Source organism: Limulus polyphemus, unplaced genomic scaffold (assembly GCF_000517525.1).
Source record: "Limulus polyphemus unplaced genomic scaffold, Limulus_polyphemus-2.1.2 Scaffold2790, whole genome shotgun sequence".
NCBI lineage: Eukaryota > Metazoa > Arthropoda > Merostomata > Xiphosura > Limulidae > Limulus > Limulus polyphemus.
Window position 1 is genome coordinate 115,798 of NW_013668400.1, and position 27,430 is coordinate 143,227.

Below are 27,430 nucleotides of genomic sequence, written 5' to 3' on the forward strand. Positions count from 1 at the left end.
GCCATGTGTAAATATATTTAAATAGGCATGCATAGTTTAGTTCATTATAACTACTTATAATGCTCCTTAAATAATAAAAAAATAAATTACAGTGAAAGCAATGAAGATTTTGTAGGTTTTGAACCAAACTAAATAACAGTAAACCTTTTTTTGAATTAAGGTATTTTCTTATTTTGATGTTTTGAGCTCTTTTGTGTTTAGAACGATATATACTAATTTTTAAAGTATCAAATTAAATTTTTGTTCAATAAAAATCTTTCAAATGCGACTGTAGCTTTTTTTCCCCAAAAACTTTGTCTTCAAAATAAGGGTGCGTCTTATATTCCGAAAAATACGGTATATATATAGGTACATAGACAAAACATAACGACAAAAGTAAAGCAGACATACAGGCTTCTTTCTCAAAACTTTTTTTAAAGTGATAATGAACCAGCGAGATATGTTTCATTATTTTCACACACATTATCTTTGATGTATCAGAATATTTAGAACAAGAAACGCATTTATCTATAACTCAAAGACTTTAAGACGCAATGCCTTCGTTAAACGTTTCAAACGAGCACTGTTGACATTTATTGACGTCACGTTCTAAACGTCATCCCTTAGAATGACGTCAAGTCATGTATTGTGGGGCGCGTGACAATTCGACGACAGAAAATTTTGTTGGCCAGTAAGACAAAAGATATTTTTAAAAACAAAGTTTCAGAGTTATAACTTAAAAATAGATTAAAGTAAGCAAGCCTGTTTTTAGAATTACGACAAACTGTTTTCAAGATTATTGTCTAATATATTATTGTGTATATAAGCTACAGAAGAGCTGCTAGAAAATTAGCCATCCCTAATTTTCAACTTATAAGACGACAGGGCAGGCGACTAATCAGCGGCACCAGCGTTAACTCTTAGGCTATTCTAATATAATTCTGGAATTTGACCGTCACAATCACAGTACCTTCAAGATTTCAGAGTGTGAAGAATGGTTTTACGGCAACGGGACCCAAAGCCTGAACCCTCGAATTTACAGTTCGACATGCTAACAAGTTGGGCACGTTCGACTCCTGAAATATATTGTACACAAGATGTATTTGAAAATAAAATTTATCGATGCACTACGATGCCAAATGTTATAATATAAACAAAAATGAAAGACAAATTAGCCCAAACTTAGGTACAGTACAGTAATCCTCATTATTCATTACTATAATTATCAATACTTTTTTGTTATAACGAGACGTATACACTTATCTTTAAGTGTACAAATTCTGTGTGTTTTATATTACAAGATAGTGACGTAAACAAAACAGTTAACAGCTGTTTCTGTAAAAGTTCGAAGAAACTAGTTAGTTAGCACAAATCAGTATCTCGTATAATAAGCAGCATCAAGTAACTTTACTGTAAAATATATATAGAGACCTCGTCTACTTCTCCGACTAGTTAGTCACATTGTTTTAGCTTTAAAAAGTACGGGTACTCAGTTCTGTGTTGCTCTACGCTTTGGTCATGATCAGAGTAAAAATGCCATGATCAGAAAATGCCGTATTAACAAACTAATGGCATTTCAAACGCTAATAATTTCATACGTGCAAACTGTTTCACACCAAGTCCTTACTACCATCGTACTTTTTAGCCGCGACATGGCGGCTCACAGAACAGAACCGAGTGTTTTTTGTTGTTTTTTTTTCCCCCATGTACAAACTTTTAACTCATAGCTCCGTCATCTCTTGACCGATTTGAGATCTAATTAGTTTTGGACTCAGGATGTCAAACCCTTTCTAATGATGTATTTGCCCACGCCCAAGGTCTCATAAATTAATTTACTCTAATCCTGCATAAAAGAATACCAATTTGTGGATAGGCTGGTAGAGATCATGATGACTAATAAAATTGAATCGGGTATACGCGCGCCCCACGTTTGATATTGCTGGCGCACAAAAATATAGCTAATAAAAAGGGGGAAAAAAGAAGACTCATAGATTAAGTTACTCTAATCCTGCCTAAACTAATTTCAACTGCTGTGGCTCCTGAGAATTCCCTCTTGTTTTCGAGTACAAACTTTTAGCTCATATCTCCATCTTTTGACCGATTTGAGATCCAATTACAGCCGCGGCTATTGGGGATTCCCTCTTGTTTTAACGACCGAATTAGAGAAGTGTATAGTTCGGTCGGGAAATTTCAAAACGAAGGTTTACAATAATCATTAACATGCGAAACAAAAGCGTCCTTGGTCAGAATTTCGTTGTCACTAACATAAAAGTGCAATGCAAAAATTAGTTGTTGTTTTTTTTTTTTTCGTACGTAGCTAAACTGTACAATCAGAGGTTGAATAGTAGCGAAATGCATAGGAACAGTGTTTCGGCACTTTCTGGAACCATTTTGACAAAAAATAAAAATATATTTTTTACAACCAATTACGATCGAATTGGATCAAACGTACATGTGAAAATATACAAATAATATCGGCTTTTGGATGTTGCGACGGCCAATTCGCGCGCGCACGTATTATTTCACAATTAACGTTCGTCTATGAAAACGTGACTAATTATTCTCGTACTTGTTACACTTTGTTCTGGGTCATTGTCTCTTAATACCAATTGTTCCTTCGTGGAAATTACTACTGCGGAAATGCTTAATTAAATATGCACTGTAGATTTTGATACTATACATATTAACCACTGGCGAGTCTTGTGAATGTCCGGAGATCACTCAGAAATCATGTTGATTTCCTTTAAACTAATCTGATCTATGTCCCTCTTCAGGCATTAAAGAGAAGAGCTGTCCTCGTTCCGTGACAAAGACCCGCTATTTTTCACTCGTATTCTGCAATAATAAATACTTACTTATTTTTGACTCTCAAGTTACGTCCAGTCAGGTAGGAGTATTAATTTGACTCCATAATACACTTCCCGCTGTTCCTCGTGTTATTGCGGGTATTATTCTTATCTCTAAGGTAAATATATGTACCTAAGAATACCACGGTTGCAGTGTGACAGCGCGAATGAAACACTGTAACATTGTTAACTGTAAGCTATCGGCGTTCACGAATTCGACAATTATATTCTGAAAACATAATTTTCACTACCCGATATTTTCGAATCCAAATTATACGTGAATTTTGATTATTCTTCACTGTTTTCGTTTAAGTTAATTTTTAAACTCAGAATTCATTGGTCATATTTATTATAGAATTCTTAGTAGTTACACTTTGTAATATTAATAGTAAAGTCTACAACTGCACTGAAAATGGAAGAATATTGAATTAGTTTTCTTCATATTAAATTCTGATGTTTGAAAAAAAATACTAAATTCCTTAGCTTTTCCGTTTCTTGTTCCGGGGGGGTGTCATTTCTCAAATTTTGCCACGCATGGGTCAACAATATCTCAAGTAAACAGAAGTCAGATACGGTTCACTATGTCCACAAAATGCTGTATTTGTGTTTTCAAACTTATTCTTTTATTTATGCATGCACATGTTGCAATGCTTTTTCCTTTTTCATAATCGTATGTTGTTTACAGATTTACTTTTCAACACTAGCTGATTATCTATTAACCCACATGTATACACAACAAAAACGGTCCTTGTGATATGCGAATTTCTTTGAAAATTCTTACATTGTACTGTTAGCATATGATGTTCTAATTTGATACTGATAATTTCAGCATCCTGGCTAAAGGCTCAGGAAAGCCTGGTATTTAAATATAAAAACTCTGCTTAACCCTTTTTTCTTCAGATTGTAAGCTCATTAATTTTTTTATTTGTGCTCAAGAAGAGACTTTAATGTGACATGGGGAACGTAATGACTTGACAGGCCTACACCACCGCCAATCAGCGGCCACAGATTTAACTGTCCAGCTTGTTGTGTTTGAACGTCATCAACAGTTAATTACTGGAAAACTGACAGTATCTGGGCATAGGGAAGCTTAAATGTTCCAACCCAGATCCCCAAATACTCAAACCCCTACCATACAATTCATATTCCCCAAATACTCAAACCCCTACCATACAATTCATATTCCCCAAATACTCAAACCCCTACCATACAATTCATATTTCCCAAATACTCAAACCCCTACCATACAATTCATATTCTTTTTCATATATTTGTAAGAGTAAGAATACGTTTAAACACCATATAAAAATATATTTAAAACAAGGCAAATGAATCCAGTGGACTAATATTATGTTACAATATTATGTTACAGCGTATTCTGTAATAGCAAAATTCTGTTAGAATACACTGTAGCCAAAGTCGAAATGTAAATAAAGGATATATTACCAAAACAGTGAAAGTAAAGACTGTTCAAATGAAATTCAATACTGCTTTTGAAGAATACAATCCTTACCTGATATTTGCACTCAGTGGTGTTATGGAATAGTAATATAAATAAATGTATATAACGTATCAGATGTACAGTCGACTTCCTTTCTGTATCCAAGTTTATGTAGCAATAAAACATGCTTTCAATAATTGTAATACAAACAAAACATAAATACTTCATCTCATTCACTAATTTCTCTTAAAATCTGTAATAACGATATTACATCTTCTGTTTATTTGTTAACTCATCAGGACTTATCTCAGTTATATTAACTTTCCGACACACTAGCACACTAACACTAATCCACATTTTATTTACTGCTTGTCGCCAAATCATACACTTTTCTAAAGTGCACGTTATTTTACTTTATTATATAGAAAATGATGAAACCCGATTCATATTAGTATTATAAATTCAGTAAAACTTCAATTATTTTCTGAAACTGACTGGCTAAGAAGTTATTGGAATCACGTCATTTAACTTCACTTTCGAGCAAGTTAATCCAGAAGGTTACATCACAGATAGGTGAAAATGTAACGATAAATCCAAGAGTGACTTGGATGTGTGACTTGGAGAAAGTAATAACTTGACAGGCCTACACCACCGCCAATCAGCGGCCACAGCTTTAACTGTCCAACTTGGTATGTTTAAACGTCATCAAATACTTCGCCATCTATTTGACGATACACTTTACGACCCTGTGTATTAATTAATGAAACCACAGCGATTTTCGTAAAAGCTGTTCCTTCATTTATAGAACAAAATTAACTTGCAACTCGTACGTAGCTATCTAAGGTTATTCAGTTCCTTTCTACATTTATAAGAAAAAAAAGTACAGTATAGTTTGTTCACAAACGGTAAACTGGATTTTATTTAACAGATAAAAACACACAATTTATTTTTTGTTTAAGAATTTTCGCGCAAAGCTCACACAGAACTGCAATATGTGCATAACTATCCTTAATTTTGAAACAATACACTTGGGGTTGGGCAGCTAGTAGATAGCATTCACTACCAACTCGTCTGACCAACTCTGTGGTTTGACTGTCACTCTTATAAGTTCACCCATGACCCAAATATAGGAGTGAGTTTTTTCTGCAATGAAACGCTAATCACGAGGGCCAGATTTTTCTGTAATGAGACGCTAATCACTAGGGCCAGTTTTTTCTGCAATGAAACGCTAACCACTAGGGCCAGTTTTTTCTGCAATGAGACGCTAACACTAGGGCCAGTTTTTTCTGCAATGAGACGCTAACCACTAGGGCCAGTTTTTTCTGTAATGGGACGCTAACCGCCAGGGCCAGTTTTTTCTGTAACGGGACGCTAACCGCCAGGGCCATTTTTTTCTGCAATGAAACGCTAATCACTAGGGCCAGTTTTTTCTGCAATGAGACGCTAACCACTAGGGCCAGTTTTTCTGTAACGGGACGGTAACCGCCAGGGCCACATCCAATCTATTTTGGATTATACCATCACTTCTTTATATTTGTTATATATTTCAAAAGATCCAAGGAATTAAAAGACAGGACCTATAATGAAGCAAAACTACCAAATATTTCTATAATAAAGACTACAGGTAAGATTTATTGAAAATTATTGCATAGGATGGCTTTAATGTTAACAATAAATCACCTTAAATCCCGTAATTAACGGTGTGAGCAATCAGAATTACAGCAACAGCATTTCCAGTTTCTTTTGATTTTTAACCCTTAAATTACAAACTTTCTTTCATACTACCAATGATTCGCATACAGTAATTTTGTTTTTGCCTCTTACATCACTTTTGATATTCACAGGTTCACTGATTTCCATTGTGAATAATCGGGTTGGAGCTCCATAATAACAGGAGGTTCAATAGAAAATGTTCTACCGAGGACAACCTGAATTCTCCAACCTCGACTGAGTCCGAAGCATAGATAGAGACAACACGCACTAAAACTCACGCAAACAATAAACAAGGTTTAAAAACAAATCTATCTTGTGTTCGCCTTTATTGGAGAGCTAGGAAGTCAATCTCTTGGACTCTACGTTAAAATCATTCCATCTGTTAAAATCTTCAATTAATATAAAATTTGATCTAAATCTGTTAAGTCTTAAATCTTTTATTTCAATCCCAGTCTGTCCCAGACTACAGGCGCTACCAACGTGACTCTCACTAAAAAATAAGGGATTTACTTCCTTGCGGTATCACCTAACTGTCAATGTCTATACAGTATATTGTATACTTTACAGACATTTTTCCCACGAGAAATTACATGTGATAAACTGGTTGAACGACCCACTTCAGTTGGAAACTAGGGCGAGAGGAACTTAATGGCTCCCTTGACTGGCATTATATATTACAAGTAGACACTCAATACGTAAAGAAAAAAAAAATATATATATATATAAGTTAAAGAGATAAGAAAGACAGTATGCCTGCATACCACAATCCGTGTAAAGAAATGACAAAACGAAAATTAGGTGAAATTACAACATTTGCAAAGTAAAATCTATATACACAACACGCTTGCGTCTGTATGTCGTGGCTAGTATATATTAATTGTAAACTATGCAATTAATGGGATTGGTTTCAACACCGATAGTTTTTTTTTTTGTTGTTGTTGTTTTCTTCCTGGAACTCAAACTACTTTCCCATCAGATCAAAACTAAAAATCAACTCCTTAATGAGTACAATTAAATAAACAGACTTTTCTTAAGTTCTTACCAATAAAGATTAGAATGCATTATTTCATTAGTTAAATACTTTCGTTATTAACAATATTTTCAGCCCTAACCCTACTAATATCTCGCCAGGTTCGACTACATTAGGAAATTTATGTTAGTCCTAAATCCATATACTAAGCGGACAACGCAAACCAATCTAAGTAATAAATGTATAATAAAACAATGTAATAAAACTAAATAATTTTAACACTAACTAATACTAGTAATAAAAGGAATAGTAAAGAAAGAACAGAGTATACTTTACGGAACATACAAACACTAGCTGTTAGTTTCAAGTACTGTCACGGATTTTATATCAGACTCATGGGATCCTAGGGTTAAATTCACTCCAATAGCAATTATTTAATTAAATATTATTTAATCATTTAATTTTCTTTGATCGAAGCTTCAACATGAAGTTTATAAATGAGAAATTGGTGAATGTTTTATTATTTACATTAATTTCTTTTATCTTTAAAAACTGTTTCTACATCGATTCTCCGGTTATTTCAAAAAGCAGACAAACAAACAAAAAAAAAAACAGGAATAAGAGATTCTACATAAGTTAAGAATAATTAAAACCTCCGTGAAGTCATCAGCTGAAAATCTCGTGCAGTTGTTTATTGGTCTATTTCATTACACGACATTTAAATTGATAGAGGCCTGAATTTAGTCATTTTGATTTATATATTGTTTATTTCCATCAAACAAAAAAACCACCCTCCCAAATCTGTCGAGCCATTAAAATCCATAGAGTAAAAAAAGCTTTAGAGTAACTTAAAAAAGAACTAAAAAAAGCATGTCTTGAAAAATAATACCTGTAAAAATAATTAATACTTTTCTTGAAAGAAACAAAATAAGTGCATAACGTTTAAAAAAAGTAAAACCGTGTAGTGATCTGATCTTTGTTCTCGTAATAGTATCCGATAAACATTTCATAATATATCATGATTGATTTGACCTGCATTGATTTTTTATTATTATTTTAACAAGTGTTACGATTTAAAATTAAGTTTAATAACAACCACAACTGATATAAGTAACAGAGCGTTATATTTCATCTCTATCCCAGATCTATTGGTAGAACGTGAATTGATGTGGCAGTATAAACACGTTTGTCAACCTCTACTGATTTTATAACGCTTTAGAGTAAGTATTGCTGAATGAAGCTATTGTCAAGCAGTTATACGTTATAAATAACACAGAATGAATATTTAGAAATCTCGTAGTTCTTAATTTTTCTTCAAAAAAAAACTAATCAATTTTCTACAACATTTGTTTACGTGATTAGTAGGAAAGCCTACCAATTTTTATTAGACGTAATTTCATCGTGTACGCGAATTTAAACTAAACGCGTCAACTAATACATTTTTAACTACAATCTTAATGTTGTGGTCACCTCCTATTACCAAGTTATTTTTCATATTATGTGTATTGGATTTATGCTTACGTTGGTAAGCACTGGTATGTGTGGCCGATTGCCTCCTAAAAAAAAAAAAGAACGTTTTGCATCATAAATTAATTCACGTTGTGTGTTTGTGAATTTGTTTGTTTGTCTGTCATCTCCTCCCACAGTTTTGGAGCTAGCAGGACCAAACTTGACACGGGTTGTCCTTCTCTATAAGGATTAGCCCCCACCCTCACTTCTCTACCAAACCATCATGACCGGAAGATCACCCAGGCATAATGGTGGTCTGGAAGTGGGTATTTAGGATCGCTGAACCATAATCTGTATTCGAATTTTATGTTCTTGGACTTTCTCAAGATATCGGACGCGTTTATACCCCCCACTCACTAGCTAGCGGGATCAAACTTGACACACGTGTTCTGGTACCATGGGCGGGTGTCCCTTAGGCTACCTATATACGAAACTGGGGATATTGGAGGAGCTTGATCGGTACACTGGGGCCTCTGCGTATCAGTGGGGGGGGGGGGCTTTTGAAGCTAGCATAGAGCGCGAGTATTTTATGCTAGTTGAGTTACATTACGACGTTTTAGTTCCTTGGAGCTACTCATTATCTAACTCTTTCTACATCCAGACTGACTCAAACGTTTTCTCATAAACATCCTGTCTGCATTCTTGGGAAGACCATTCATTGGCAGCTACACATTTTCATAACCATCCCATTTCATCGTACACTCAGTGTGTGTGTCGGTCACTCATTGGTGGCGACACTGGATGGTCAACTTTTACGGCACACCGCTAACATCGAGAATCTATATAAATAATACGCTTGCGTTTGTCTGTTTCTCGCAAATTTCTTCGATCAAACGCTACAAATCTCATCATTAGAAAGGTCTTTGTTCGAGAAGTTTGGATTGCATATTGGCTTTTCCATTCAGAATCACCTTAGCTGTGTTTTACTTAGTCAAACTTTTTAATGCAACAAGTATGCTACACGTTGGCACAATGTCGTTATCAACACGTGGCGACTGGCTTCCATTTCAACATTAGTTTTTATTTGTAAAATATTTCACACAAATAACCTTTAATAAGTGTGTAATTTCCAAAAAAAAAATTACACCAAATACAATATATATATGAGCTTTCTCGACTTATTTAGGTCTAGAACACGCATGCGCAGTTCGTTCAAAATCATATGCCTATCACTTTCAGGCGTTTCTGCATATCAGCTAAGTTTGTCTTAATTACTACTTTACATTTCCTTTACTTTGCATTAACTTAGCTTTGGTTCGTTTCATAGACTGTTATAAACACCTTTCAGCTACTTTTTTCTTTACTAAGGGTTATATTCTTCGTTTTTTTAGTTTCTTTGTTTCAACTGTAAAACCTGTCATACTCTTTACACTCGTAACTGTTTCATACTCTGTGCGCTATTATAAGTACCTTAACTTTAATTCATTGTTTACTTTATGTGTAGCTTTGTTAAATAAAGTTACGTACGTGTAGTTTTATTAAATAAAATTACGTCTATGTAAGTTTGTTTGTCTGACCGCGTAATTTTTTTTTTCGTTCTTCCACTGAAGCAAGAAAATAGTTTGAGTGATAAATGCTACATCAACAACGCAGTACTGCTCTTAACCTCTTAAAAGCATTAAGTTTAAACAAGTAGTCATGACTGACATACTGGCATGTGGAACGTTAAACCCTTTAATCTTGGGGCAATTCGACTGTTCAGAGACGTCAGAAAATAATCATAAGTTCCTGGTCCCCAATAAGCGGCTTGTGGTGCACGACTGGATCCCGAAATCCTGATTTCTGGTTCGCAACACCCATTATTTAAGACGTTGAAAAACAATTATTTAGTAAGTGCAGCTAATGATAAAGTTGCATTCCTTTGGAAGTGGCGTTTTTCTTGGTTATTGGTTTGAATTTTGCGCAAAGCTACACGAGGTCCATCTGCGCTAGCCGTCATTAAGTTAGCAGTGAAAGACTAGAGGGAAGGCAGTTAGTCATCATCACTCACCGCCAACTATTTTACCAACAAATAGTAGGATAGACCGTCACATTATAACGCCCACACAGCTGAAAGGGCGAGCATGTATGATGGAATGGAGATTCGAACCCGCGACTCGCAGGTTGCGAGTCGAGCGCCCTAACCACTTGGCCATGCCAGGCTTCTCGATTAATAAAACAAATCTGTTAATCATGTCACCAACTAATACACGCGCACTACCGAAGCTTACTCGTTATAATTAAGGCAGTCCTTGGCAAAAGTAAATGGGTAGAAATGTCATCCATTTTGAATTACGTAACATTTTTTGTTACTCCAACGATTATTTCTCATTGTTAGTGACAACAAGTTTATTTATACCTGGCAACGAGAACAACATGGCCAACAACATTATATATATAATTGAACAAAACTTACAAACGTTAGAAACGTTTAGTTTTGACCAGTTCCGGTTCCAGTAACTTTCTACTGGAGAGCGAAGTTAAACTAACGACTTTTTCATTATTACAATGTTGTCACTGTGTTTGTCAATAAATACGATTTTTGAATATTTATGGACAAATAAGCATGTTAACATAAAGAACACCTTCATTCTACTGCTAATTTTCTGTCTAAATGACACATTACGATCATGAGGGCTAAATGACCAGGTCAAGGATCAATATAGGATTAAGGTCTAACCGTCCCCCATTTTGAACTATTGACTATAATCAGCCAGTAACACCAACGTCGTAAAAGCTTTGTTAAACTCTTTAGACCGAACAGCGGGATTGTTACTTTTATAATGCGCCCACAGCTAAAACTGCGGAACGTGCTCACTGACATCACGTCTCGAACTCTCCGATCCGTAGCCCGACACGCTAACTAGGCCACGTAAGGTCAATGATAATCTGATAGCAGTCAGTCTAAACTCATAACATATGTATTACTGAAGACATAAACTCCAACGTAACTTTAAACTATATACTCTTGTAATCAACTTGGTCTAATTAGTAAAAAATAAAAATAAATAAAACGCATTAAATGGAACTAACCAAACACATTCAGTTGACCAAAAGCAAAAGTAACATCTTAAGAAGGTTGATTAGCTAATCGTTTGCCACCGCAAATATATGTATATTTCTGACATATTTTTCAGTGTTGTTACAAGCAAGTGAATGACTAAAGAGGGAAAATGAAGAAGAATATATAACAATACGTCAACTAAATCGTATCCGGTATACCCAGTGCCGACGAGGCTTTTCGCCAAATACTAGGGCTCATAAAGCCGGCTGGATACGATAGACACAGTAGCGGTTGAGACGCTATTTATACTCTCAAACTGGGTGAATAACAACTGTTAGGGCGTGAAGTACATTAAGCTGGTGAAACGTAATTTGTATCAGTTTTATACGAGTCATTTACAAAGATGAATTAGGGTAAGGATTAATAAAATTATATTATTTATTTAATCTAAGTCCAATTACTTATTATTATTGATACTTATTTTTAGTTAAATTAACCTGACTTCTCATTATAAAAATAGCAAATCAAAAACAGCTTGTTTGTTTGTTATTGAGTACTAGGATACACGACGTTGCATCGTGGGCATTAAAACTCGATCTTTGGCATTATAAAATCACAAAATGAAGTAAGCTAATGCAATAAAAGGTGTATGCTTGGAGAAAATTATACGCGGAAGGTTACTCTAGCTAGACAGCATATCCATCCGCCAAAGGAAAATTGCATGTAGAACCATGTATTAGTTACAGAAAGTTGGTTATTTTGCATGTAACACCTCCCTTATATAAACATTCATTATTATTCAGATGCTTATGAAAATAGAACAGAAACTTCGTACATAATATTGTGTCGTTGACTTAAAATAAAAGCTGAACGTGAGTGAACAGAACAACATTAGCTGGTTATCGTGTTTTAAAGAAATAACCCTTACCACAATATCTGTGCCTAACAGGCGCTAACAATAGCGCCATAAATTATCTTGAACAGTGAAGTTTGACAACTACGGTGTATAGACCATAACTGAAAGCTCGTGTGTTTAATGGTTACTTGGTTACGGACATAAAATGGAGGTCGCTCAACCAAATATCCATCGAGTCATTCCAAAGGAAAAAAAACTGCTAAAATGAGATAAATGACAGAAATCCAGTGTTTTTGTGATTCAGATATAAAAAGAAATGCTTTTCATATAACATCCACGAACAAAAAAGGAAGTGAAGGCAAGGAATGACTTCAATATATTTGTAATTGGACATGGTTCTGTCATGAGAAGGAAAAAAAAAGAGGTGAAAAAATCAGTGATTTTACAAAACTATCACGGATGTTTTCATTCAGTTTTCAAGTTTTAGTATAGATGTAAGAAAGTTAATATTTCATACGTTTGTAGTCCAAAAGATTTGAATCAACTCCCATATTTAATAAATATACATAAGTGAATATTTCAATGTTCCTATAACCTAAGTTTAACCTAACCCTCATGTCTTACTAAACACACATCAAAGTGAATATTTCAACCGTTTTTTATCACCAAAGTTTAACCCTTATGTCTTACTAAACACACATCAACGTATTTCAGACGTTCAATATCACTAAAGGTTATTTAATCTAACCTTCATGTCTTACTAAACACACATCAACGTGAGTATTACAGACGTTCAATATTACTAAAGTTTAATCTAACCCTCATGTTTTACTAAACACACAGAGTGAATATTTCAGACGTTCCTATTAGCAAAATTTAATCTAACCCTAGTGTCTTACTAAACACACATCAACGTGAGTATTACAGACGTTCAATATTACTAAAGTTTAATCTAACTCTAGTGTCTTACTAAACACACAAAGTGAATATTTCAGACGTTCCTATTACCAAAGTTTAATCTAACCTTCATGTATTAACTAAACATACACCAAAATGAATATTTCAGACGTTCATACTATAAAAGTTTAACTTAACCCTCATTTTGACTAAATACACGAAGTGAATATTTCATACGTATCTGCTGCTAAAATTTCATTTAACAGTCATGTCTTACTAAACACACATGCTTTATGTGTTTAACAATTCATCCGATTCGTGTTATCCTTTCTATGCTCCTCAAAACATGCACCCACTTCACCATATCCACTCAACTGTCTGTTGTTCGCATATTCTCAAAGTTTCAAAGATCACGAACGGTTCAAGTTTAATGCTATTAATAAACGGCCATGTATAGTTATAACAGTGAAAATGGAGATGTCTAACAATAAGTCACCCACACTATATCCAATGCCGACGAAGCATTTCGCCCAATACCAGGACTCATCAGACCAGCTGGGACAGGCCAAGCATTAATGGTCGACACGCTTTTTTTTTTGTAACAATATTTAATCAAGTTGAGTGTAAATCGAACGGTAAGTTCCGATTTATGAAACTGTTTTTAATACGTTTGATTCAAAGGGAACTGTAAGCTTCCCATTTGTGAAGCTGTTTTTAATAAGTTTGATGCAAAGGGAACTGTAAGCTTCCCATTTGTGAAACTGTTTTTAATACGCTTGATGCAAAGGGAACTGTAAGCTTCCCATTTGTGAAACTGTTTTTAATACGTTTGATGCAAAGGGAACTGTAAGCTTCCCATTTGTGAAACATTTTAAAGTTTGATGCAAAGGGAACTGTAAGCTTCCCATTTGTGAAACATTTTAAAGTTTGATGCAAAGTGAACTGTAAGCTTCCCATTTGTGAAACAATATTTTTTAAGTTCGACGCAGAGTGGATTTTAATTGTATACATTACCACTGGCTAATCAGTTCACCATGGCTAAGTACATTTCCACATAAAATAATAATGGACTAAATTTACTTCATATATATAATAAATACAAGCTTAATACAATGTCCATAGGAATTACAAATGTATTATATATATATATATATATCCATTTATACCGTTTTCAAAACTATATCATCCAGCGTCCTATCTTATGAAACTGATTACTGTGGACCTTTCTTCAAAAAGTTCAGAAAAATTATTTAACGTATTTAACTATGACATCAATAGGTTACGTAAAAATCAATTTGTATAGCTTTAGCATTTGAAATCTCATATAGTCAAAACCTTAAAGATTTCAGTTTCTCATTTCTAAGTCTTTTTAGGTACGTTTTTTCTTATTTTTTACTTTAAAGCTTCTTTATTTGAAGTTAAGCACAAAACTACACAAGGGGTTATATATGTACTCTACCCACCACTGGTATCGAAACCCGGTTTACGTGTTTGTACGTCCCGCAGACATTCCGCTGTGCCACTGGAGGGCTACTTTAAAGCATGAATTTACAAAAACACACGAATGAACTTATAAACTGGGTAATAGCTTCTTTTGATATTGAATTTATTACATTTTATTTTTACAGAAAAAAAGGCTTTTTAAACAGACATTCTAAAAAAATTCATCCGGAATTTACTTGGCAGAAAAATCAATGCATCTCACAGAAACAATGGCTATGATGTTAGTCGCCACACTTATAGCATACAAAATTAAAGAGAGTCAATGAGAACAGTGCCATCTAGTGAATGAAAGGGAAATGTACAAAATCAATTAAATACCAAATATATTGTCAAGAAGTTTCATATAAATAGGAATTCCAGAATATTCTCAAAAATAAATCTTAAATTAAAGAGAGAGAAAAAAATGAGAATCTCATGATTTATCTTAGATTGGTATTTTTTTAAAAACCAAGTGCATTGTATAGGTTATCTCAGATACTTGAATAAGCAGAAAGATAGCAAGCATTGCAGAGATAATAGCTAACACTAAAACCACTCTTTATAGAACTGATTTATATACGAAGCTAACCATTTGTAACGTTTCCACTTTTCCATTACTACCGATTTAATTTTAATAGCTAAGATGCAAGGTCACAGTATTGAACAAGTCAAACAAATCTGAAATAATAATGTTAATTACACGGTTTACATTACACTGTTATCGTTAAATATGGTTCATAACGTAATTACTTTTAGTCAAAGCCATGTGGTATGTATCAAAATGTAACAACTTCAACGGTGGATCGTAGAAACTATATTATTCTATACTGGTCTAACAATATCCACTCAAAAAAAAAACAGAATAAATATTATTATGCACAGTTTAAATCCAGAAGGTTGATTTCTAAAAGCACAAATTTTTCTCTCCTTACTAGTAGATAAGTGACTGATGAAAATTATACCTTTCACTAGCAACTATAAACGTGTGTTCGCGTTTACAATACTGAATAATACTATTTAATTTGCAGGGCCTCACTTTCGCCTTAAAAATGCAAATACATTTTACGTTACATAAAATATAATCACATTACGCAACAATTAGAAATGCAAACTAAAAGGTGTCTTATTGTTTGTTTAAACACAAAGTTGTGCCCACTGCATGAACAGAACTCCTAATTTTACCATTCATAGCCCAAAGGTTAACCAATGAGCGGCGGAGGGTGATTTTTAAAATCAATTCTTAAGAGGTTACTATACGAGTTAATGTAGTGCGTTATACCAGTGTCATAGAGTCTGTAGACTATATATATGTGTACGGATGGCCATGGTACTCAATAGGCATAATACAAGAATGCAGCTAAAAAATCAGCAATGGCAGATTGTTTTGCCTTAAAAGTTGATTGCCACTCACTCTCATTTGTTTCTACCCAACAAGCCCCAAGTAAGGCAAAAAAAACATCAATAACATAAACCAGAAAGTGACCAACCCACCAAATTCTTTATTTTGTTTCAGTCCAGATAACTCTACAGCTACTTTATCAATAACGTTTGTTTAAACCTAAATACACTGTGTGTTTCTGGGCAGTGCACGATGTCATAGTTTAATCGTAATAACTAGCATAATTCTTATGTAAACGACGTTATCGTTACCTCTTTAAGTTAGCTTTTTTACAGAAATCTGGCGTTCCTTTAAAAAGTTTAAGTACAAGGTGAAACAGGAATTACCACCGAATAATAGATGAACATTAGATGATTGTAACATGTAGGATACTCAATGCTTTGTACACTGTACAATCGGTGTCTTTAGGGAGCCAACCCCTGTATAATGTAGGAAGTAAAAGAGAAAAAATCAATACACATTAAATTTTATTACGCACATCCATAGAAAACAGTAACTTTTAGACAAGGGACGAAACGTGACAAAACAAGTAATAAAAACACTTTGTAAATTTAAAATGATACATGAATGACAGTGCCAAAAATAATGCAAACAAGAATTTAGGGATGATACATTGATCATCCCTAAATAACTTTCAATATTAAAATTTGTTACACTGTAAAATGTATACTTGACTTTAATATTACTGTGGTTGGAATTTATATATTCCTGACTGTTGGTATGCAGTTTATCATAATATCATGGTCATGTCAGGGTAGGCATCAGTGTAGTGCAACTAAGAGCCTAGGACCTACGTACAAGAAAATCAAGTTCAGTCAAAACGTGTCTTCATTATTACAGACTCTCGCTACGAGGTCGGTCGAATTGACCAACCTCGTAACCATTTTGTACTCACGCATTTTACAATGTAACATTAAATTTTAATATTGAAAGTCATGTAGGAATGATCTATGAATCATCCCTATATTTTTGTTTGCATTTTTTTAGGTACTGCCATCCCTACACCATTTTACATTTACAAAATGTTTTAATACTTAAAGTTACTTTAAAACTACGCCGATAAAAGCCATACTTATGAGATTCTATCCTAAAGCTCTAACTTATGTTTGACCTCGGCCGTCCAAATGATAATGATGGTGATTAATAGCGTAATTTTAAAATGTTCCTGTCATCAAAATATATAATAGCCAAGGTAATTGTATTTAACTTGTATTTTAGTCTACCACTACCAACAAATACCATTGATAAAAATATTTATACAATACTAACAATTCTCCAAGGAAACGCGACCATGTTCACAAAAAACATCTATCTTTTTAGCTACGGCGACTCATAGAATGACTAGAGTTTTTAAAAGTACAAACTTTTAGCTCATAGCTCCGTCTTCTCTAGACCGATTTGAGATCTAATTTCAGTTTTGCAATCAGGAGGTCAAACCCTTTTGATTGATACAATTGACCACGCTCAAGGTCTCATAGTTAAATTTACCCTAGTCCTGTCTAAAAGAATTTCAACTTGAGGGTAGGCTGGTAGAGATTCTGATGAGTAATAAAATCGAATCGGGTATACGCGCGCCCCACGATTGGTATTTCTGATGCATAAAAATATAGCTAATATAAAAAAGGGACAAAAGGTCTCATAGATTAATTTAATCCTGAATATAAGCATTTTAAGTGCCGCGGCTACAGTCCACTACACTAAACACTGAACCACGATCAGCCCAGAGCCAGTGTAACAAGATGGATACAACATAAACAAATTGTTCTTTGCAAACTTCTGAGTTACTGGCTAAACAAAATTGTTCACAGGTTTATTTTATTGAGATCAGTGGGATGCCTCACAAAGATAAGCCAACAATGAGAGGACTTCTTAAAAAATTCAGTTTAAAATGTGTTTTCTACGTGTTTCTACTTCACCACGTTTTTTGGAGAGACCAGTAAAGTCTCTTTCATGCTTCCTCATAATTATATCACTATGCCTAGTACATTGGCAAAGCTAGAAAGTGCGCAGACTATGCTTCTTTCCATGCAGACTAAGGTTAGCCAAAAAGGAAGCGAGTTTATGTAAAAATGGGGAATTGAAGAATCACTTACTAAACAATGTGAGAACTAAATCGATATGCTACACTAATTCAGTGTACAATTGTCATTGTATGTTGTCAAATATGATTTTTGTATTTATACCACCATATTCCAATGATTCCTGGGCCAATTTTTTAGTAAATTACTACAGTGGAAAATGTCTCACCTGATTTATACATGATTCAATGTTACATTACATGCAGCAGTCTTTATGAAATTTGAAGTTTTACATAAACTTTCAAAAACAGAAACACCAACCAATTGCCTAAAGTTGTGTAAAAACAATTAGATAAATATTAACACAAATGTACTAAAGGGTTTGTTTAGTGCTACAGAAGCATCTTTCAAGGTTTCTCTACATATACATACAAAATAATAATTTAAGGACAACAAAGGACCTGTTGGTCCACCTAGGCCATCCCATCTATTAACATTTAAAATAAAAATAAAACACTCAAAACCAGCCCATATTACTCAAATATTTATCAAGCCTTTCCTAAAACGCCATTAAATTGGCTGCATTCAACACATTTGAAAGCAGCCCACTCCAAAGACCATCCACCCTTTTAGAAAAATAACGCTGTCTTAGCTGAAAATGATTCCTACCCTGCCAAAAGTGTATTTGTCTCCCATAGTAATACTAATTCTCACCATTAAGTATGAAAAAAGATGATGTATCAACATTATCAATTCCTTTAACAATCTTAAACACCTCAATCACATCCCCCTCTAATTTTTTCAAGATAATACCATTTCAGAGATCTGAAGTGACAACTTTTCCATCCCAGGCTTTAGCCTAGTAGCCCTTCTCTGAACCATTTCCAACAATTCAATGTCCTTCCTAAGATAAGAAACCTAAGACTAAACACAATACTATAAATGTGATCTAACCAATGAAACTATAACCTCTTTTATTCAATATTTCTGCGCACATAACCAAAAATCCTATTTGCTCTGCCACTAGCAACAGCACATTGGTTGGATGGCTCAAGAGACAAACAAACCAAACACCAAGACCCTTTTCTTACATAACACTGTTGAGGTTATTCCAAACAAAATTATACTCATAATTCAAATTATGATATCACACATACACAGTCATGCACTTATTATAAACCATCTGCCATTTATTAGCCTAACTTACTATGTAATCAAACTCCTTTTGAAAAGCAGCAGCATCTTATTCACTGCCAGCAAAACCCAAAACCTTAATATCATCAGTAATTTTAAATAATTTATTGACCATCTTTCATCTATATCATTGATGTAAATCAAAAAGAGCAAAGGTCCTAAGAATGAGCCCTAAGGTACCCATTTGTGTACATATGTGTAAACTTTGTTTTTGAAATGCTGCACACTTGTATATCAAATACATTTTTATAATATATCTAAAATATCAAACTAATTCATTGAAATGACTACTGTTTCTAACATAATAACCCTCATACAGATCGCACCAAGAGCTTCTATAATAAAATGGCACAGAACAAATACATGAAGTCTATTGTATAACGCAACTCATTTTGCAAAAAAAATATTCAAAGTTGTGCACAAGAATACTGACAATAAATTGAACAAGTGTATATGATCATTAATGTTACAATTTACAGACGGTTAATCAAAATATTCAAAATAAGAGTTAAACTTTGTGCTGTATCTTTTATAAATTTAAGTAATAACAATCAAGTAAACTGCAAGCTGTAATGATCTTGTGGTTTAGTTAAAAAGTCTAGAAGTTTTGAATTTCAAAATATGAAACAAATATTACCATATACATTGCAGCTAAAATTGAAATTGTAGATCAGTTAGTAGTTATACAATATAAAGGAAATCGTGTTGGCAATTTTACTTCATGTAAATCTGTTTTTCAACCTTTTAAAGTAAAAGATTCAACCAACTCCTGACAACTTTTTTCTAAGCCATTAAAATTGTGATTTGATATTTTGAAGGAAAGACTTACATATTCATATTTACAACCGATGCAAAAACTATCATTATACAAAAAGGTGTTCCAAATGTGTCATCCTAGATATTGTACAAGCTAATAAATTAAGTATCCTACAGAGTTGTTAATGTAACAGTTCGTGTGAAAATTTCATTGGTAAAAACATTTCCAAACATATTAGTATTTGATAAAATAAGTTTAGAATATAATATGAAATGACAATAATAAATATCTGTAGAAAATATTTCCTGTTATGATGGCACACGCTTATTATCATTAGGAGATTAGTATAATTTGATAATACATTGGACTCATTAACCAATTACATTTAAGTAATCAATTATTCTCTCGTATGAGGCTTCGATAGTTGAAATAATCGGAAACACTAACTTCAATTAGTTGGATATTTTTGTGAATTGTGACATTAATTAAGCTGAACATTCTTGAATTAGCCAAAAATAATAATAATCATGACTTTAATAATCAGAAATACTAACTTCAATTAGTTGGATATTTTTGTGATAATAAGCAAGTTAATTATAATTTCATTAATCAATAATTTTACATGACACTAATCAATATAACTGATGCTCATACATAATAGATCATATCAAGTTAATTGCCCAACTCTGATGAATATTAGGATTAGGACAATACTTATGAAAGTTTTAATACAGATGTATTAAATAAATAAAGTCAATGTTTAAAAGTACATAATAAATCTAAAATGAGGCTATCCTCTGATGTCTGGATAAGTAAAAATAAGGGTAAATTGGAGACTGCTATTTACCAAAAACTATTCTCGGTAATCACCCCACCCCAATATCAAAAATCATATCACACTAGTTCTCAAAAAATCACTTTTGTATTTTTATTCTCATGTGGATAGAATTTCAAAATTATTTGGTAAACAGGTAGATATGAACAACAAGTTATTATTAATCAAGTATGTAGCAGTAGAAAAAAAGTTTTAATCCCAATATTGTTGACAGAGATGTCAAGAAATTAAAAAACAGAGATAAAAACATTATGCTAAACCAAGTGCCGAAAATGTATAATTTTTCCTATACTGAAAATGTATTTCCAATAAGTACTTACCTCTCCTCACAAATATAACTATTCTCATTCAGTGCTGCCCTTTATATGCAAAAATGTTTTTACATGCCACAAGCCTTGAGCTCCTACGTACTCCATGATCAACATGGTTCAACTGCATCTTATATGTAAATCATCATGCGACAACCCTCCACCAATAGGAGTGCAACACAACCTTCTGACGCATGGGACTCCCTCTATTTAATTCTATCGAACTATCACTTCGAATTTTGATAGAAAATGGAAGCATAATTTTCATTGGGGAGGAAGGGTGGGAAGTGTGAGGAGAGGCAAGTACCTGTCGGAAATACATCTTTAGTATAGGAAAATTATAACTTCCAACGGAGTAACTTAACTCCACTCACAAATATAGCTAGAATCCCATACTGAATAGGTAGAGGTGAATTTAAAAAAACAGAATAAAGGAACACAAAAGAAATATTCGAAATAATAATACAAAGATCTCGCATGTAGCTGAACATACTAATGAAACTAAATTGAAACTAAACACTTAATTCAATAAGAAAAAAAACTGTTATTTCAACACAACCTGCAAACCTCAATGGTAATAACATCTCTGAATCTATTTAGATAATCAAATGTACTAAATAAGATGAAGGACCACAGGGAAATGTTAATAGGTGGCATGAAATTCTTTAAGTTGAATTGAAAGTAAATTTGATCATGTGATTTTTGAAATTGTATATAGGTCTTAACTCTTGCCAAATATTGCACTCAGGATGATGACGCAGCAAGACATCAAAATATGTAGTATGTGTATGACACTCTTCCCAATCTCACAGTATTATAGAATTATCTTCATACAGTAAAATGATCAACTAAAACAATTTCTTTATGGTATTTTGAGACAGACTCATTTTAATTTTATTGTGTACTATTAAACATTGACTATTTCTTTAATACAACTGTGTGAATACTTTCATATGTTTTAAACTTGACATAAAATAGAAAATCTGAATAATGTGCAGCTAGTATTTCCATAACAAGGAAGAGTACCTTAAGTTCAATCAGCAATACTACATTTGCAAACTGTCTTCAATCTTACCTCGATCAAACTTTCTGCCTTCTGGGTCAATATCCTTGACGTCAAAAATATCTTCAAACAAAACCCCTGCCATTTTACTAAACTGAGAACCTAATGGGAATAAACAAGCAAAGTTAATTATATAAAACTAAAAATAATTCTAACGCCTAAGTTATTATCAGTATTCTAGTAAGTGAAATCATACCTTGAATCAAGAATATGAGATTTTATTCACTAGCTTTCATTAGAAAACCCATTATAAAAACCCATTATTTTGTATATACGCTACAAAAAATACATTACATTTTTAATCATGTTATTAAAGAATTATAACAAATTAATTTCATAAGACATTAATGATTTTCATCACTTCTCAATAACATGTTCTTCAAAATGTAGTATTTAGGATTTTAGAAACATGGTAATGATTAAAAATTACCATGATAATGATTAAAAATTACCAGTCAGCTCAAAAATATCAGATTCTAAGTTAAAGTACCATTAAAAAGGCAAATTTAAGTGAGATCATGAGGTTTCTCTTAGTATTGTTTTTAAGTAGTAGTACTGGGTTATTATATACTAAAATCACTAAATATTAGATTAAAAGAAATTATCAGAAACGATAGTTAAGTATGAAGGAATTTATCTTAAGAGTTGAAAGAATACATTAATAGTCTTTATATTAGCAATTATATGTAAGTAGAGACCTAGTTTATATTGTAGTTGTGGTACTAGTAAGTAGCAGTAGCAGTGCTAATTGATAGGGGATATTACTAGTAGATTAAAGTATAAACATTTAATCTCCCTTTTGACTTTCTTCAGCTACCAGTTCAGCATACAGCAGATCAATTACACCTCACCATAAAGGTTTTACTTCTCATCTCCTGCATTACATGCACAGTTTACACTTTTATGCATTATAACTGATATTGTGGTAAGAAATGTTAAGATAATATTCAATAAGCTGTGTGATTTGGACACACCAAGTTCACATTTGCTATATTTTGTGATACTGTTAACAAATTTTACTTTCCACAGATATTTTCACCTCATTCACTCACATATCAGTGCAATTCAACTGATATAGTTCTGATCAACACTTGCAAAATATAGATAAAGCTAGGTTCTGTAAATGTGGCATGAGCTTAACCATTACTCTTGCCTATTTCCATAAAATTCACTGCCTGCCAAATGATTCAATGTCAAAACAGAAATATTTACATCCTGGCAATAATGAAAACAAGAGATTTGCTGTTTATTTAAATAATACTGTGTAAACAAACATCGACAATTAACTTCATACATGAAGTCTTAACTTCCTGATCAGATTCTTATATTATCATTCAATAGTTGTAAGTAATTGATTCATTTTGTATTGGACAACATTCATGAATGACTTTATTAAAGTCACACTTTGTACACATATAATCAGAAAATTAATATTTACATAAATGTAAGTCTCCAACTGTCATACAATGCCACCTACTCTAGTAGTTTTTGACACACCACACTAAGCATACGGTCACTACCAAATCCACCAACTCTATCTACTTCCATAAACTATGAGTCAGTAGTTACAGTTCAGCAATGTGCTGCCTCTACAAGTGGTACAAATCACAATGTTCATGGAAGATATAACTGTTGGCAGAATTGAGCTTAAACAGACTATTCAACTGACATTCTTCACCAGAATTAACAATTATCCTGTCACTACCTTGTATATCAATACTCACTCTAACTAACTTTGCATAAATACAATTATCTACAGTGAATATGCCTTCATTGTTCTGAACAGCTGACATCATGACACTGTACCACCTCAAGCAAGTTAACCTACTCATGTCAGTTGGCATCAGAGATAATACAGGTACTATCAATGAAGTAAGACCTTTTCCGTTGAAATTCACAGTATCCCAATCCACTTTGTATTAATAAAGAACACAACTCTTTCACTGCACATGTAGGAGTTATACACAGTGAATATGCCTTCATTGTTCTGAACAGCTGACATCATGACACTGTACCACCTCAAGCAAGTTAACCTACTCATGTCAGCTGGCATCAGAGATAATACAGGTACTATCAATGAAGTAAGACCTATTCCATTGAAATTCACAGTATCCCAATCCACTTTGTATTAATAAAGAACACAACTCTCTCACTGCACATGTAGGAGTTATACACAGTGAAGTGTAAAATGTCACATTTTATATTAGAATTTACCCGGTTAGTTTGGAAGAACCACTGCTACTCTGGTAAGAAACGTTAGTCTGCATTTATAGCAATGGAAAATAGTTCAATAAATCAGAAAGCAACAGTTCAAAATTTCTTTAAGTCACTGGTTTCTCTATCAAATGACCATCCTAGCTGGCTTGTTAACTCAACCAAGTAATCAAAAGGTTGTCATTTTCAACAAGGCCAATCACTGCAACCACCTCTTTATCAACCACTTGATCAAATTAAGCATTGAACCATACAAATTACGCATCAAGCATAGCACTGCTATTTTTGAATCTGCTTACTTTAGACTATGACCTGTCTGAAATATTCTAGAATGTGGCCTAACCTTTCTCTAGCTAAGTTATTATACACTGGAAGTGGAATCTGTTTCAGCACCACCACAGGCTCATATAATTTTGATGCAGATCTCTCCCCAATGGACCCGCAGTTCACCCCAGACTGGACAGTTCCCTATGATGTGGATGGCATTTTGTAGGCAAGAGGTCAAAGCTTTACACTCAGCCAAGTGCTAGCCCATGATTCTGGGGTCATGGGACTACTGATTACAAGGAGTAGTTTACCTGTTAGTCCTGCATGGCCACAAGTTGCTACAAGAACTATGGTGGCCTTGGCAATTTTCCTCCCACCTCACAGAAGATCTCTGCTGCCTTCACATATCCTTGTCTTCAACTCCACATGCTCATTGCATCACCTACCAGCGATGCAGATTCAGTTGATATAATTCATCCACCATTGGCATCTCACTGATTTCAAGTTGAGCAACAGGGCACCTCCCTTGATGGAGAGGTTCTCCAGTGCTCCACCAATGGCAGTTCTCTTTCTCCAGTGAGTGGCTTCAAATAAAGCTGGGGCTCAACTTTTCTAATCAAAATACTCCTGGGTCCTGTATAAAACAACCCATTCAGTCTCAGACACTAAGATGGATGCTACTATAAGAATCTTCAGTCATCTGCACTCTACTATTATCTGGGCTTAATCTAAAAGGAAGAACTTCATCAGGTTTACTGGATGCTCCAGATGGGCCTCATTCCAAAGTCCTGATCTTGAAGCTGCAGGGTGATGGCCTTCAAGTGTCTCCAGTGGAAAAAAAAAAAAGAACAAGATCCAGGAGACATCTTCCTCCAAATATAGCCATCCATCCTGGAAGTTCCCTGTGTAGGCTTCAGACTCATTCCCATAATTCTGTGAAGAAAACCATCTCCACACATCCACAGACTTAGGAGTATTCACTGAAAGGTTCAAAAGTCCAGTTGTTCACACACTCACAGACCTACACAATAACAGTATCCTTGATGATGTCCCAAAAGTTTTTCTTTCCCACTACTCTGTGGTACTCCTCAGTAAATGGATTTCCCACAAAGTAGTCAGTTAGGGCCTGCTCATTGGAGGTTCAAAAGATACCAAGTTATTGAGTGTGCATTTAATTCTCTCTTCACATTCAGTCTGAGTTTGTTTGGAAAAAAAAGAGTTGAAACACGATAGACGCACAACCACCTTATTAACACATAAACATAATCACAACTACTAATTAAAGACACTACAACAAAACAGGAGCAAATGGGTCCATGGAGAGCATTTTGGACTGACAGGAAAAAAGTGAAACCTTTGTGAGCTAATTCTTTCTCACTAGTGCAGGGTGTGTCACCCACCCCTAAAAAAAAGTTAAAAAAACTAAAGTAAAAACTAACCCAAAGTTAAAATATAAAACTAAGCAAACTCTTTAAAAGTTCAATATAAGTCACATTATATACAAAATTCAAATCAAGAAGTTAAATTAAAATCTCCAAGTCTGGGGAGGGGGCAGGCTCCAGCCTAATGTGGGGTGGGAATTCAACTTGTACTTTCATTTGACAACTTAGCATAATTTATTTTTCACTTTCCTACAAAAAAGTGTAGGGATGTTCTAACACATCCAACTCTATGCATAAACTCACAGTCACAAACAACTTGAACAAGCATCCAACTTTTTAAATTTAAAAGAAACATTACTGTGCTGGACAAGTAACAATTTTACGTTTAATGTAATCTTAAAATTAAACTGCTACCCATAACTCTGGAAAATTACATTCCAATATTTTAATTGTTTATCATTCTTTTTACTCCTATCTGACAAGTACTCACTCACTCGAGATTTCACATGGTCTAATAAAAAATTATATAATTGGCTATTAGTATTAATTTTATCATACTCGTACATGACAGTCATGAACATGGACTTTTAAGTTATATTTTTAAACATACACAACTGTTGTGTATACACATTAGTTACTCCTATTTTAAAAATTAAATAATAATAATGAGAATCAGCAAAATTGTTGACTGCTGAAATATAAATATAATTGTAACTTAAGGCCAAGTGTTACGTTAGAGAAAAGCATTAGATTATAATTTATACTCTTCGTATTACTAGAAGCATGGGTGCCCACAGGAATGGGATTTTCAAAAAAGAAAAATTTACTAGATATGTAAAATTATTCTTCTATGTTATTGGAAAATCATAAGGTATTTGTAATTCGATTTCACAATTTTTTCAAACTTGAGTTACTTGACCCCTAATTTTTTTTCTGCGGGCGCCCTTGACTAGTACTAGTAATAGTAGTAATTCAGTAATTGGTTTGGGAGCTAGCCAGAGTCGAGACGATACCCATATACTATTATACTTATAGTAGTGATAGCGATAGTAATATTACTATATATACATATTTTTTATTTAAGTACATTAACAGATATTGGTGCGTTAAGAATGAGTTTTTAACGGTAGTTTACAGTTACTAGCTAATCACGCTGTAATTAAATTAAGTAAAAACATACTGAAATACGTCACAAACTAACAAAGTTAGTACCCTAAGTAACAAACGGCTTACAAATTCAGCGATTAAATCACTATCCAAGAACCATGCCACAGACCTAACTTCGTTTTAAGTTTAGTGGAGTAGCGGTAGCCGAGA

At 33.6% G+C, this 27,430-nt stretch overlaps 1 protein-coding gene across 2 annotated transcripts in view; it reads right to left on the reverse strand.

Annotated features, from left to right (window-relative positions):
- LOC106467906 (DNA-directed RNA polymerases I, II, and III subunit RPABC3-like) overlaps positions 1-27,430 on the reverse strand; it is a 135,698-nt gene extending 108,268 nt beyond the window's left edge. For both annotated transcript variants that reach the window (XM_022396128.1, XM_013928293.2), the window contains exons 1-2: positions 27,347-27,430; positions 22,263-22,352 (exon numbers count right to left, since the gene is read on the reverse strand). In XM_022396128.1, the coding sequence (XP_022251836.1) occupies positions 22,263-22,335 (73 nt within the window). In that variant the 5' untranslated portion in view covers positions 22,336-22,352; positions 27,347-27,430. The remainder of the gene's footprint in view (positions 1-22,262; positions 22,353-27,346) is intronic.